Here is an 11,966-nt window from a genome sequence, read left to right as displayed (position 1 = left end):
AGCTGAACTGTATTTTTCAGATGTGGGAGAACAACTATTTTAAAAGTAGCCCAGGCAGTGTTGGACAGCCTGAGAGAGAGAGAAAACTCCTGCAGTGGGAGAGCCCAATGGCTGCAGGCTGGGGCACCCGTGGGGGACCCTGCTTTTCCACTGCTCCTAAGGGCAGCAAGGTGAGGTGAGAGAGGTTTCCATCCACAACCTCCCCTCACCCCAGTGAGGACCCCAGGCTCACGTCTGACATAACACTGCCAGACAACCTCCCCGATTTCAGAGGGACTGAGGTGTAGGGAAGCCTTGTCTTACTCTAGTCAACCTCCCGTCTTAAAGCAGGGCCACCCTCCTAAAGAGGGAGACATTTAACGGCACCTTGGGAGAGTCAGCCTACTCCGGCCATGCCCCACCTCCCTTGGGCATGGGCAGACAGGCTTCCAGGACCCCCCTTGCGCACTGGTGTAAGTTATCAACACCTCAGGGCCTCAGTGCATAAAGCTTCTAGTGATATTCCCTCAGCACCACAACATTAAGGTTAACTTTCCTCTGGTGATGCACAAATGGTTATAGGTGTCTCAGGCAGTGAGAAAAGTGGGTGTCCAGAAGCTTACACGCTGCACATAAGGACAAACAGAGTGGCTTGTTAGGAAATTAAAAAAAAAAAGTAAAGAGAAAAAAAGTTTTCTAAATAAGTAACAGTCAGGAAAAAAAAATATTCCATGCCATCAAGAATCATAGAACGATGATGACTCCACCACTTCCCTGGGCAACCTATTCCAACGCTTCATCACTCTTTCAGTAAATAAATTTTTCCTAATTTGCAATCTGAATCTGCCCTGGTGCAACTTGAGGCTATTCCTTCTCATCCTATTGCTTGTCACTTGGGAGACGAGAACAGCACCCAACTCGCTACAACCTCCTTTCAGGTAGTTGTAGGCAGGGATAAGGTCTCTCCTCAACCTCCTCTTCTCCAGACTAAACAAGCCCAGTTCTCTCAGCTGCTCCTCATAAGACTTGTTCTCTAGTCCCTCCACCAGCTTCATTGCCCTTCTCTGGACACGCTTGAGCTCCATGTGTTTCTCAAACTGAGGGGCTCAAAACTGAACACAGTATTCAAGGTGCAGCCTCCCCAGTGCTGAGTACAGGGGGATGATCATCTTCCTGGTCCTGCTGGCCACATCATTTCTGATACAAGCCAGGATGCTATTGGCATTCTAGGCCACCTGGGCACACTGCTGGCTCATGTTCAGCCGGCTGTTGACCAGCACCCCCAGGTCCTTTTCCACCAGGCAGATTTCCAGCCACTCTTTCCCAAGCCTTTAGCGTTGCATGGGGTTGTTGTGACCCAACTGCAGTACCCAACACTGAGTCTTGTTGAACCCCATACAATTTACCTGCAGCCATCAATCTATCCTGTCCAGACCCGAGAAGAAAACAGGGTGGATTGTGCTGAGCGACCAGAAAAAAAAAAAACAAAACAGAAAATTGTAGTCAGCGTACTTGCCCAAATAATGAAAGAGACCAGCCTGGTCACCTGCAGAAGTTAATCTGATCACTCTCTGTATGTGCAGAAAAGAAATGAAGAAAATGGAAGAATGTAAGTGCTCCAGTTTTTATTGTTTGTTGGGGTTTTTTTTAAATGTTTTGGGGGATGTGGCTAATGCCTAAGATTATCTTGTGTTTCTTTTTTTCCTCTGAATGCAAATGCATTGCCTATGGAAATATCAGATATACACAATAATGAAACTATAACTTATTTACCTGCTGGGAGAACACTAATGAGTGTTCAAGTAATGAAAATGGCTTCAGTAGCTTGTAAAATGCAAACCATCAGGGAACTCACGGGAGACCCCACAAGCATACGTCAATAAGCAGATATTATTCATAAGTATACAAGCCTCCCAAGACATCAGTTTCCCAGCCCCTTGTCATTTTCCGATTGCTCATGTTTTAAGCAAAGTCAAAGACCAATTTTCTATTCTTCTCTAGCTTCTAAATTTTTTGCAGGAGCCAAATGATCATACCTTTCCATTCAGATCTAAACTGAATATTTAGGCAGCTAATACTTCACATTATCTAATCTAAAAGTACTACAAAGTGTGATAACAATACAGGACAACTGTATCCATGACCATAAACATCTGAACGTAAATAACATTTTACCAGAGTCCTCTCATGATGCACTCAGAGACAGCACCGGTACAGTATGCTCTCATTCATGCTGTTGGTATTCTCTGTTTCTCTCCTTTGCACCAATCCCAACAATACCAACACCCATAACAATCACCGTCTAGTCTCATTTCAGCATTTCTAGTGTACACTGCCAAGCTCTGCCATGTGTTAAGAGTAAAACAGAAAGTGCTAATCCTCACCAAAGGGGATCATTTAGCAAAAATTCAGATCAAAGTGTTAGGATTTTAACAAAAAATCCCATTAGAACCAAGTCCAGGCATTTGCTGTTCGAACAAGATTGCGATGACTGTATTTCAAGTCCCCCTTCATTATAAATCCATTTGGCATCCTTTCTAATAGCCAGCTATCCTCAGAAAAGAATTATTTGATGCTCCTGTGGATGTCATATGTGCCTTGTGCTTTTACAGCACTTCTATTGTAATTCAACATTAATTATATTTCAAATTAATGTACTGCATAATACACCGCACAATGCTACAATATGAAAATCTCACATTTTGTAAATGAGAAAATTGAGCTCAGTTCTGTCTGCTTTGATCCCATTTTACTTTCATTATAATTCAGTACCAGAACTCTTTTCCTTTTTTGTTTGGGTTATTGATACCCTGAATACACACAAGGGAGCCATCTCTCACATACAAAAGATACATTTATGCTTATCTTCTCCAAAAAGACCTCCAATTTCTCTTTTTCAGTATCATTTTAATATACTTTCCTGCCTTATGATTGTTACTGAACAGCTCAAAAGGGAAATGCATATGACAGAAGTACTAATAGAGCAACATTTACAAATCATCATAAATGTAGGCATCATAAATACCTACAACTGCTGGAAAATGGTAAGTGTGAAGTAGGCCACCCTACATACACACTACTGTTAGGCACAAAATAACTCGGGCAAATACAGGAAACTCAGGCAAAGGCTCCATTTCCAGAGTTATACGAGTAGTACACCTCCTTCTCTCACGTCTAAAAAGTCTCTTCTTCCAAACAAGTCAACCAGATTGTTACAAACCCCACTGCCTTGATATTAGAAAGAAGTGACTTCCCTCCATTCCTGCCTAGATAAGAGCTTCTCCATGTGCTTACTCAACATCCAAAGCAGGGTGGGTGCTGAGGTGACCCAACAATCACAAGGACAAAGCCTGGTGTTCTCAACATATGTTTCCAATTTCCCCCATGGGTAACCCTGTGTTGAGGATAAGCAACAAAGCAAGCTACCACCCACAGGGGGACTCCAGCCTCCACGAGCAAGTTCTGTTCAAGGCAATTCTTTCAACTGCTCAGGATGGGATCTCACACTATCAAAGGAAAGAAAAATATTATTGCCAAATGAGAGACAAAATTCCAACCACAGAGATCCTTTGATTTTTTCACACATTTATAAGCACACAGAAAATGGCAACAACAAACAACTACAACACAACCTTATGAAATTTCACTTTGCATTATGAAATTAAAATCATACATGAATATTATGAACTTAGAAATTACAAATCAAAACGACACCTTGTGGATTGTTTTAAAAAATGTCAAGAAAAACAGTTTCAATTTACTTAATACATTTCCAGTGATTTCAGCAGATTTAACTACTGCGTATATATTCCACACAGGATTCTACTGGGTAACATGAAATCATAGCTAAAGATCAGTGTGAAAAAAAACAGGTCATTAAAGAGAATCCAGTAAAGTCAATGATAGTAACTGCACCAGCAAGGATTGATTGTGTAAGTTACACCAGCAGAAACAGGTTTGCAAATTGCCTGGATTTTCAAAATTTTTTAATCAGATAATGCCCTGGTCTCTGTTTTATTTCATATAAGTGAATGAAAAGCAGCCTGGACAAGAGATTTTTCTGTAAAAGAGGTTCAGGCCTTGCAGTACACATCATATTTTAACTTTGCTCCCAGCTTTGTTCCTTCTAAGCACTCTTTGAATTTGGCATCCATTTCCTGGTTCTGAGCTTCAGTGAAAAGACTTCTCCAGTCTCCAACAACACCTGGAATATAAAGAAAAGTAAAACATTACCTTTGACTGTAAGGACCAAGGAGTATGATTTAAAACAAAAAACTACCTTTTCTCTCCTATTATCATATCTCAGGATAATCCTTTTTCTTTTTTCCCACAAGAAAAGAATCTCTGACCCAAGAATACATTCTTATATTTGCCTTGTGTTTGGTGTCCTCAACAGAATGTGGATATAAAGCAAACATAAGAAGCTACGGGTCTGCCTTCATAGCTTTCAGCATGTGTCTTGTACAGCTGCAGAGAACTGTAAAAGGCAACCACCAGTTGTGAAACCAACCCAGAAAGTTCAAGGACGTGGCTTTTAACTGCAAGAGCTTTGTGCACTGCAACCAGACACTGTCATAAGCTACAGTCTACTTTTAATCTAGATTTTGGAGAGTCCACTGCGAGGCTGTCTGAGTTTACAGCTCTACCTTGATCCATGGCTAAAAGACACAGCTGTGGAGTGTCCACATTCCATGTGTTGACTGAGGCTATATAGAAAACATATGAAAAATCTGTGCAGGCACTCTGTAGACTGAGTGCCAGTCTATCCCCAGTACTCACAGAAATCAAAAGAAAGCTCTTTTTTTGTTTTAATTGCTTTTACTGCATACCATGGCTGAACAGTATGCTACCTGTAGGGCACTTCTGCTAATTACATTATATAGGGCTTTACTGGCCCTTGTGATGAAATCAAGTGACAGCACCCCGAAGCACAGCCAGTGTTTTTTAAACAAAAAAAAAACTTCAAAATTCTATACAAAGATTAACCATCTACTGATCCAAATTCCCGTCTGCCTAAGATGCAGCACTACTCTAAGTACAAGTCATGGTCAGACTTGATGATCTCAAAGGTCTTTTCCACTTTTCCAACCTAGGGATTTTATGATTCTATCATACTGAATATACCCTAGCAAAATACAAACAAATTTACCTTTGCGGAAAAGATTTGAGCCAACAGCACCATAAGTCTCATGAGCCTTTTCCTTTACTGCCTGGAAAGTGGCTCTGTCTGCAATGCACTGGATCTGCTCTGCCGCTGGGGAGAATCCAAAGAATTCAGCTATCTGCTTTACACTGGCAGTCAGGTTCTGAAAACAATACAGTGAAAAGGAGACATGCAATACTCTTCTTCTAAAGCAGGAGTTGCCCACTTGGGATGTACATTGCCACCACCTATTGACAATATATATTTCCCTTCACAATATGCTTTCTGCATTACATTGGAGGTCAGCTTTTATATAGCCAGACTCAACTTCATTTTGCTCTTTCTGAAACCTGTGCCTTTTGCTGTGAAAGTCAGCAGATTTCAAGGAATGGTTTTAGATGTCTTCTGCCCCTCAGTGCACAGCATCTGCTTTACCTCTTTCAGGTCTTCATATGTTATGACCATAGTATTCTCATCCTCAATGTGTTTGTTCCAGGTGACTGCATGATCAAAATAGGATCCCCAGCCAACTGTAAAGAAGAGAAAAAAGCATCAGTGCGACCTTTTCTTACAGGGTACTAATCTCCCTCTGACTGAACTGCCCTCTGTTGCCTATCTGTTATATCAATGCAAACAAATGGAACAGCTCGTCTTTTTCATCCTACCATACTGTACAAAAGAACGATGGAGGCTTCCTCTGGACTTTTGTAGGTAAACAGTTTCTACATAAAATATGAATTTCACTGTGCTTACCCTCTGTTAATATACTGTCATTTAAACAACTCCTACAAACTAAAGCCAGACATCAGTCTATATCTAAAATCTGGGTTACTAAAGAGGTGTTCGGTCTCATGTTCAGAAACAGTAAAGACAACAAACTGTCACTTCATTAATACTTTGGATCTGCAGCGTTTCCTCCATCACAGAATATTGACCCAATGCCATTGTCAAGCTGCCACACAACTCGCTCACCCTTACTTGAAAGAGCAAAATACCTAGAAGCAAAGCATCTTTTGGATATTCTCCCCATTCTGGCATTCAGATGTCTCCTTTATCATGATGTATGGCCATCAGTAAACTAATTATGACACAGCTGTTTTCCCACAGGCACCATTTGGTTGGTTTTATGTTGTTTTCTATTTTTTTCTATTGCTTCTTTAGCTACATTCAGTAACTATAACAATACCTTTCCCATTCATGAACTGTGAGAAGAATTCATCCCAGGAGCTGTAACTGGGGACGTTTGGCACATTGTTGTGGAAATGGAAAAATGAAACAGCTGTATCTTTAGGGTTTCGAAACAGCACTAGTATCTGGAGTGGAAGAAAGAGATCAACAATTTTAGATCACTTATTTTCCTTGGCAACCAAATTGAGTGTATAACCAAACATTCTGCAACCAATAACATACTGGGGGCTATAAAATATTTTATTAGTTAAGGTGGGGAGAACAATTTTATAACGTGATCATAATAAAGAACTTGTTACTACTTCTAAGATTTGCTTATGTCATGAAGCAATTGTAGAAAGAAGCAACTGGAAAAACTGTAATATTGTCATTGAATACTACCCCATAGCTACCTAAGACTTGGGAAATTGCAAGAACAATTTGCCAACCTCCTGCTAGGAAAAGCTCTGTTTGATTCTCCTTCAGGAAGCCGCAGCTGTTACAACTATCTCCCATTTTATAAAGCAAGGCAATACTGTTCTTGCAATCCTAAGAGACTGTAAAGCATAAACACTTCTGAAAACACTTTATAAACATTATTTTTTGTTATACATATCTTTCCTGTCACATTCAGGAAAAATTACCAATGAAACAGAAAAAATCCCCATCCCTTAATAGATTATTTCCATCATCTGTGGTACATCTCCTAAGTGCTATGTATCCACGATTGTTCAGTGATAAAGCACATATTAAAGTTTTTGCATGGAGACAGTCGATGTCCTATAGATACTGCTGACACGTTCATTCCCACCACGGTCATGCACAGAAAAGAGAAGCATAAAAAATGAAAGTGTGACACTCCACCCATTTCTGAGCACTGCAACAGACTCTAGATCTGTTCTTGTTTATGTTAACTACAGCACCTCTAAGGCTATTGTAAATTGTACGGGGGGCTAAGCCAGCCCAAGCATCATGAGACCTTCCAGTGTCCCCAAGTTGCTTTCCCCCAGTGCCACCTGTTTGGGTGCAAGAAAAGGGTGTGGCCCCAAAATTACTCTTGCATGCTGGTACTGTCAGAGAGATGAGGCTCGGTCTTGGAAAAAGAAAAAAGCCCACCTTGGCTTTGTTCTTGAAAATAGACTTGGGGAGGCAGTCATAATTCAAATGTGTTGCCAAAATCCTTGGAGATGGAATCTGCTTCATCCTCTTCAGAAAAAAAAAAGAACCATAAGTGAGAAGTAGTTTATTACATGGGTGCAACAATGATCTCTGAGAGTCACCTATGTGAAACAATCCCTAATCAAAAGGCATTAGTCATCCAAGATTATATTTTCTCCTCTCTCAGGAGAAATGTCTTTACTTGCTGCATGACTTTATTTTAATGACTTGTGGGGTGGGGGTACAAGAGAGAGAAAACAACAGACTTTAAGTGGTTTCTTTTTACTAACCTGATACTTCTCTGGATCTCCACATTCAATAAATGGCAGTTCTGTGCTTACAGGTTTACTCTGGATAGTGGTAAATATCAAATCACTTAAAATCTGGATAAGCCAGTTCACACCTGCATCAAGAAATTCAGAGAACAAAATAAAACGTATCAGAGGTTTATATAAGATCTCAGAGCCTTCTCACATGGCTTAACTCAGCATAATAGACAGTCATCAAATGACAAATAAAACTAAAGGTCTTGAATGATTACAAACAAAATAATGATTTCCCTTAATGAGATCCTCAACAGCTTTTTAACCAACATTCTTGCATCACTTATAACCAGTATGTGGAAAGCACCATGGGCAGAACTCGCTCAACAACGTACTTAACATATTTTTTAATATATTAATAAAACTGTCAGTGACAGACAATATCGGGGGATTTCCTGTCTTTTGCAGACAAACACCTGGGGAAGGTCTGGATAGGAGAAGGAAGGAATGAGCAAGGAGCTTCCTCATTCTGCTGAAGAAAGCATCTGTTTCCCTTTGTTGCCCTGGGTCAGGAACAGAATAGAGTCATCTGTTCAATATGACTCTCAATGGTTGTCCTCAGTTGTGCCTGTTGCTGTCTCTATAATGTGCAAGTCAGAACAACTGCTAGAAGCATTGTTCTCTTCTCGCACTGGACACCTGCACCCCTCACCACCCCTTGCCCTTGGGAAGGGATCTTGGAGCAAAGCCTCCCCTACACCACATCCCATTTCAGTGTGAGCTGCACCATGGTACAGGCTTCCCCGAAGTTTCCAGGAACTACATTTCCTCGACTGATGCTCTGCCAGCTGCCAGCAGGATAGAGCAAGGGAACAGCAAGTTCACCTTGGCCTGCAGCACCCTCCCCATGTCCTTATGGGAAGGTGCTTGGAATGTTTCCCACTGGGCCCATGAAGATGGAACTGCAGAGCTGTCACTGCTTCCTGCACACTGCAATTTACCTGTGAATACAGCTGCTAGAGGCACCGACAGGGAACACACAATGCAAACAGCATTCAGATGATGCTTTCAGTAGAAAGTTATTCCCAGAAAGGAATAACTTCCACCCTATGTTACACAAAGCGCCTCAGGATGCTTGGATGGAAGCAGCTGATACATGTCCTTTATACAGTAACATGTATACAATGCATGTACATCATACAATGTCTTATAATACATATATTATATTATATATATCATATAAAGAAAATCATATAAACCTCGGAGGCAATCAGTGTCATGACTCAATATCATATAAAGAAAAGACATTGCATGATCTATATCACATACATCGCTCTCCCACTTACATACAGTCCAGACTCAAAAGCTCCATGTTCTCACCTGCCCAGTATTAACTGCATGTACACAAATACAAGCTTTATTTTAATGAAAAGCTACAATCCATAAACCTAACATTCCTAGTCTCTAAATCCCCTATTGGCTTCTCAATTGCGCAGCCCACCCCTGTGAGGCACTGTATGCTGGAACTCCATCATCCTTTATGCCCCACCTCATCAGCAGTTCTCTGCATCAGAATTTTCCTCTTCATTGTGCATACATAAGTTGTGGGGGAATCTTCTATATAGTCAGACTTCACTCTAACTTAACCTTCATAATACTTCATGAGTACAAGGCATGAGAAGAATATTAAAGCTTCAAGAGACAAAGCATTTGAAGGGCCTCAGTGTGACTCCTTCATCAGGTGTGTTCATGATCATCTAAACCTGGCAAATGCCAAAGAGTTTGAGGCCTGCATGGAAAATATCTGAGAAGCTGGCAGAGGAAGCCAGACACCAGGATCCCCTGCTGTAAGAGGGAAAGAGGCCTGCAGAGAGATTTTTATTATTGCCTGGTGGCTTTATGGCTTTGTGGGTCCAAGTGTGGCATCAAAGCACAAGAAGGAGCCCATCAATTTCTGGCTTCAAACTGGGGCAGATACTGTTTCCTTTTCATTCTCCTCTCTTGCCCTCTTCCCCCAACTTTGCAAACTCTAGGAAATTAGGATAAGATCTCTATTTTGCATTGCTTAAGACCAAACATCCAAATGGGAGAACGTTCCAAAATATCTACCTGCTGACTGTAACTAGACTGCACTGCACAAATGCAGCATTTTCTCTCCTTCCTCCTTTCCCATTTCTTTCATGCAGCTTCCCATAAATGCCTTTCCAGCAGTGTCTGCCAGTTAACAGGATGCTGCATTCCCTAGCAAACCACAAGTAGCTGTGTATTCCGCTCCCTACCGAACAACTGGCAGTGGTCTTTGGTAAAATTCCCCCCTGCTGTCCTACCTCAAACTGCCTGATACTAACAGTGCGAGATCTCTTTCTTTACCTACTGGTCTGTTTCTCTGTGCAGGAGCAGTTTACCAAGTAGCTAAACCTCGGAGGCAATCAGTATCATGACTCAATGTCTGAACTCGGCGAGAAATCAAAAGCCAGTGCCAAGTTATGACAATGATTTTTTAGGTATTTACAGGGCCCAGCAGAACTCCGGACCCAAACCCAGTGGAATTACAGGCTCCTTAAAATAAAGTTGCACATATCACATCTTGTGCCAACTCCCTCCTTTTGCATTTGTCCTCTCTTTCTCTTGGTTCATTTTATCTCACAGCAGCTATAAATTCACCCTAAACATTATGGGCATACTTCTTAACCCCCTAAATGCACCACAGTTTCTTTCCACATCAGAACTCTCCAACCAATGGGACTTACATGTTTTGAATGAGATCTTGACCTAGGACTCTGGTTAGAGCCCAACTCACTGTATGCACTAGCATGCTAGTGCAATGAAATCCTTCCCTGGACCCCCATTTTTTCTGACAAACCTAAGCTTCCACTGTTTCGGTCTCAAAGAAGAAATGTATACTTGGATAGGATTTCCTAGATTAGAAAAACCCATCCCTTCCTTCTAAGCAACCATGTCATAATTCATAATAAACCTGATCAAAATCAACTTGTTTGTTTGGTTGTTTTTTTTTTTAATCTGCTGTTGCACCTTTCCTCCTTTCTGCAAACCTCTGACTAAAAGATTTACACATCTTGTATGTCTTAGTCCATGCCACTTCACAATAACAAAATAAAAACCAATGCTGATACTGAATAATACCGAGAAACAGCGTACAATTTTGCAAATAGAGATGTCACTTTCTATACCTTAAAGAGTCTAACGCATAACTTTATTGCTTTTGTAGAGTACACTACATTATGGTGCTAACATGCTTTTCAGAATACAGATTGTCATATGTAACATACTGGCAGAATTGTCTTGTCCTACTGATATAAAAAAACTATGTACTTTATTCTTGCTTCTTCAGCCAAAAATATCATTGAACAGTAAAACTTATTTTCCTTTCAGAAACATAAACCACATCAAAAAGCAGTGCAACAGATTGCTCAACTAGGATAAAGCAGAACAAAAACCTGCTGCCTCTGGTTGTAGTAGAAATGCCCAATATCCTCACACCATGTACAGTGGCCATTAGTTGGTTTTCCTTCTTATTGTGTCAGCTAATTAGTTACAATACTGTAGTCTACAGCAAGTAATTTATAAAGTACTCACCACATTTGGGGTAGGACACCAACACCATATCATCTCTTCTGGCTTCCAGGTTCTCCAGGGCTTGGAAGGTTTCCACGCTGCACACTGTGACAGGATATGGGGTCCCCTGGTAGGAGAACAGCAGGTCCTCCAAGGCAAGCCCTTCAGACTTTGCCAACACTTTATTTATCTCATCAATAAAGACTTTTTTATCCTGAGCCATATTTACCACCTCTAAGGTGTGAAATTGTAAGTCTAATGCAGTAAGCACCTTTAAATAGATATTAAGTGGTGGAGTAGAAATTCTTGGCATTACTTCTGCCCTCCCTCTAATCTGATATGCTTCTTTCTCTCCTCCCTTCCCACCTTTCTGGAAATGGAAGCTGGATTGATCCTGTCCACTTATAATCTATGGAGCAGAAATTACTTCAGTAAGAAATCCCACTGAGAGAAAGTAGTACATGCAAGCTCAGCCACCAGGGAAAACAGGATTGGAAAATTAATTACCCTGTAAGAATGATCAGAAAATATTACATCTGATCTTATGTAACATCAACAGGTAAAAAAAAAGCATCTCACAAGGAGAAGTCCCCAATAAAATAAATCCCAAGAGGTTTTATTTGGGCAATAAAATCAGCTCCATATTGAGTTAAGAGAAACAGAAAATAATTAAAACTACA

The 11,966-nt window shown here is 40.8% G+C and overlaps 1 protein-coding gene across 1 annotated transcript; it reads right to left on the bottom strand.

Moving 5' to 3' along the window:
- Positions 1-3,117: 3,117 nt before the first annotated feature.
- Positions 3,118-11,954, bottom strand: SULT6B1 (sulfotransferase family 6B member 1). Its single transcript, XM_009569152.2, has 7 exons — positions 11,308-11,954; positions 7,738-7,850; positions 7,406-7,495; positions 6,309-6,435; positions 5,558-5,652; positions 5,129-5,285; positions 3,118-4,183 (listed from the first exon to the last, which is right to left on the bottom strand). Exons 1-7 carry the CDS (start codon positions 11,597-11,599, stop codon positions 4,053-4,055), a joined length of 1,005 nt encoding a protein of 334 aa, XP_009567447.2. The 5' UTR covers positions 11,600-11,954; the 3' UTR covers positions 3,118-4,052.
- Positions 11,955-11,966: the final 12 nt, after the last annotated feature.

The sequence above is a fragment of the Cuculus canorus genome, chromosome 3 (genome assembly GCF_017976375.1).
Source record: "Cuculus canorus isolate bCucCan1 chromosome 3, bCucCan1.pri, whole genome shotgun sequence".
Classification (NCBI taxonomy): Eukaryota; Metazoa; Chordata; class Aves; order Cuculiformes; family Cuculidae; genus Cuculus; species Cuculus canorus.
Note: the sequence above shows the minus strand (reverse complement) of the source record. Positions and strands in the feature narration are given on the sequence as shown.

Bases quoted from the DNA above. Each gene is read 5' to 3' on its own strand.
- SULT6B1 (XM_009569152.2), bottom strand. From the start codon at position 11,599: ATGCCAAGAATTTCTACTCCACCACTTAATATCTATTTAAAGGTGCTT. The intron at 7,496-7,737 runs GTTAGTAAAAAG...TTTTTTCTGAAG, and splicing joins GAGATCCAGAGAAGTATCAG to AGGATGAAGCAGATTCCATC. The intron at 6,436-7,405 runs GTGGGCTTTTTT...CTTCCACTCCAG, and splicing joins TTTTCAAGAACAAAGCCAAG to ATACTAGTGCTGTTTCGAAA.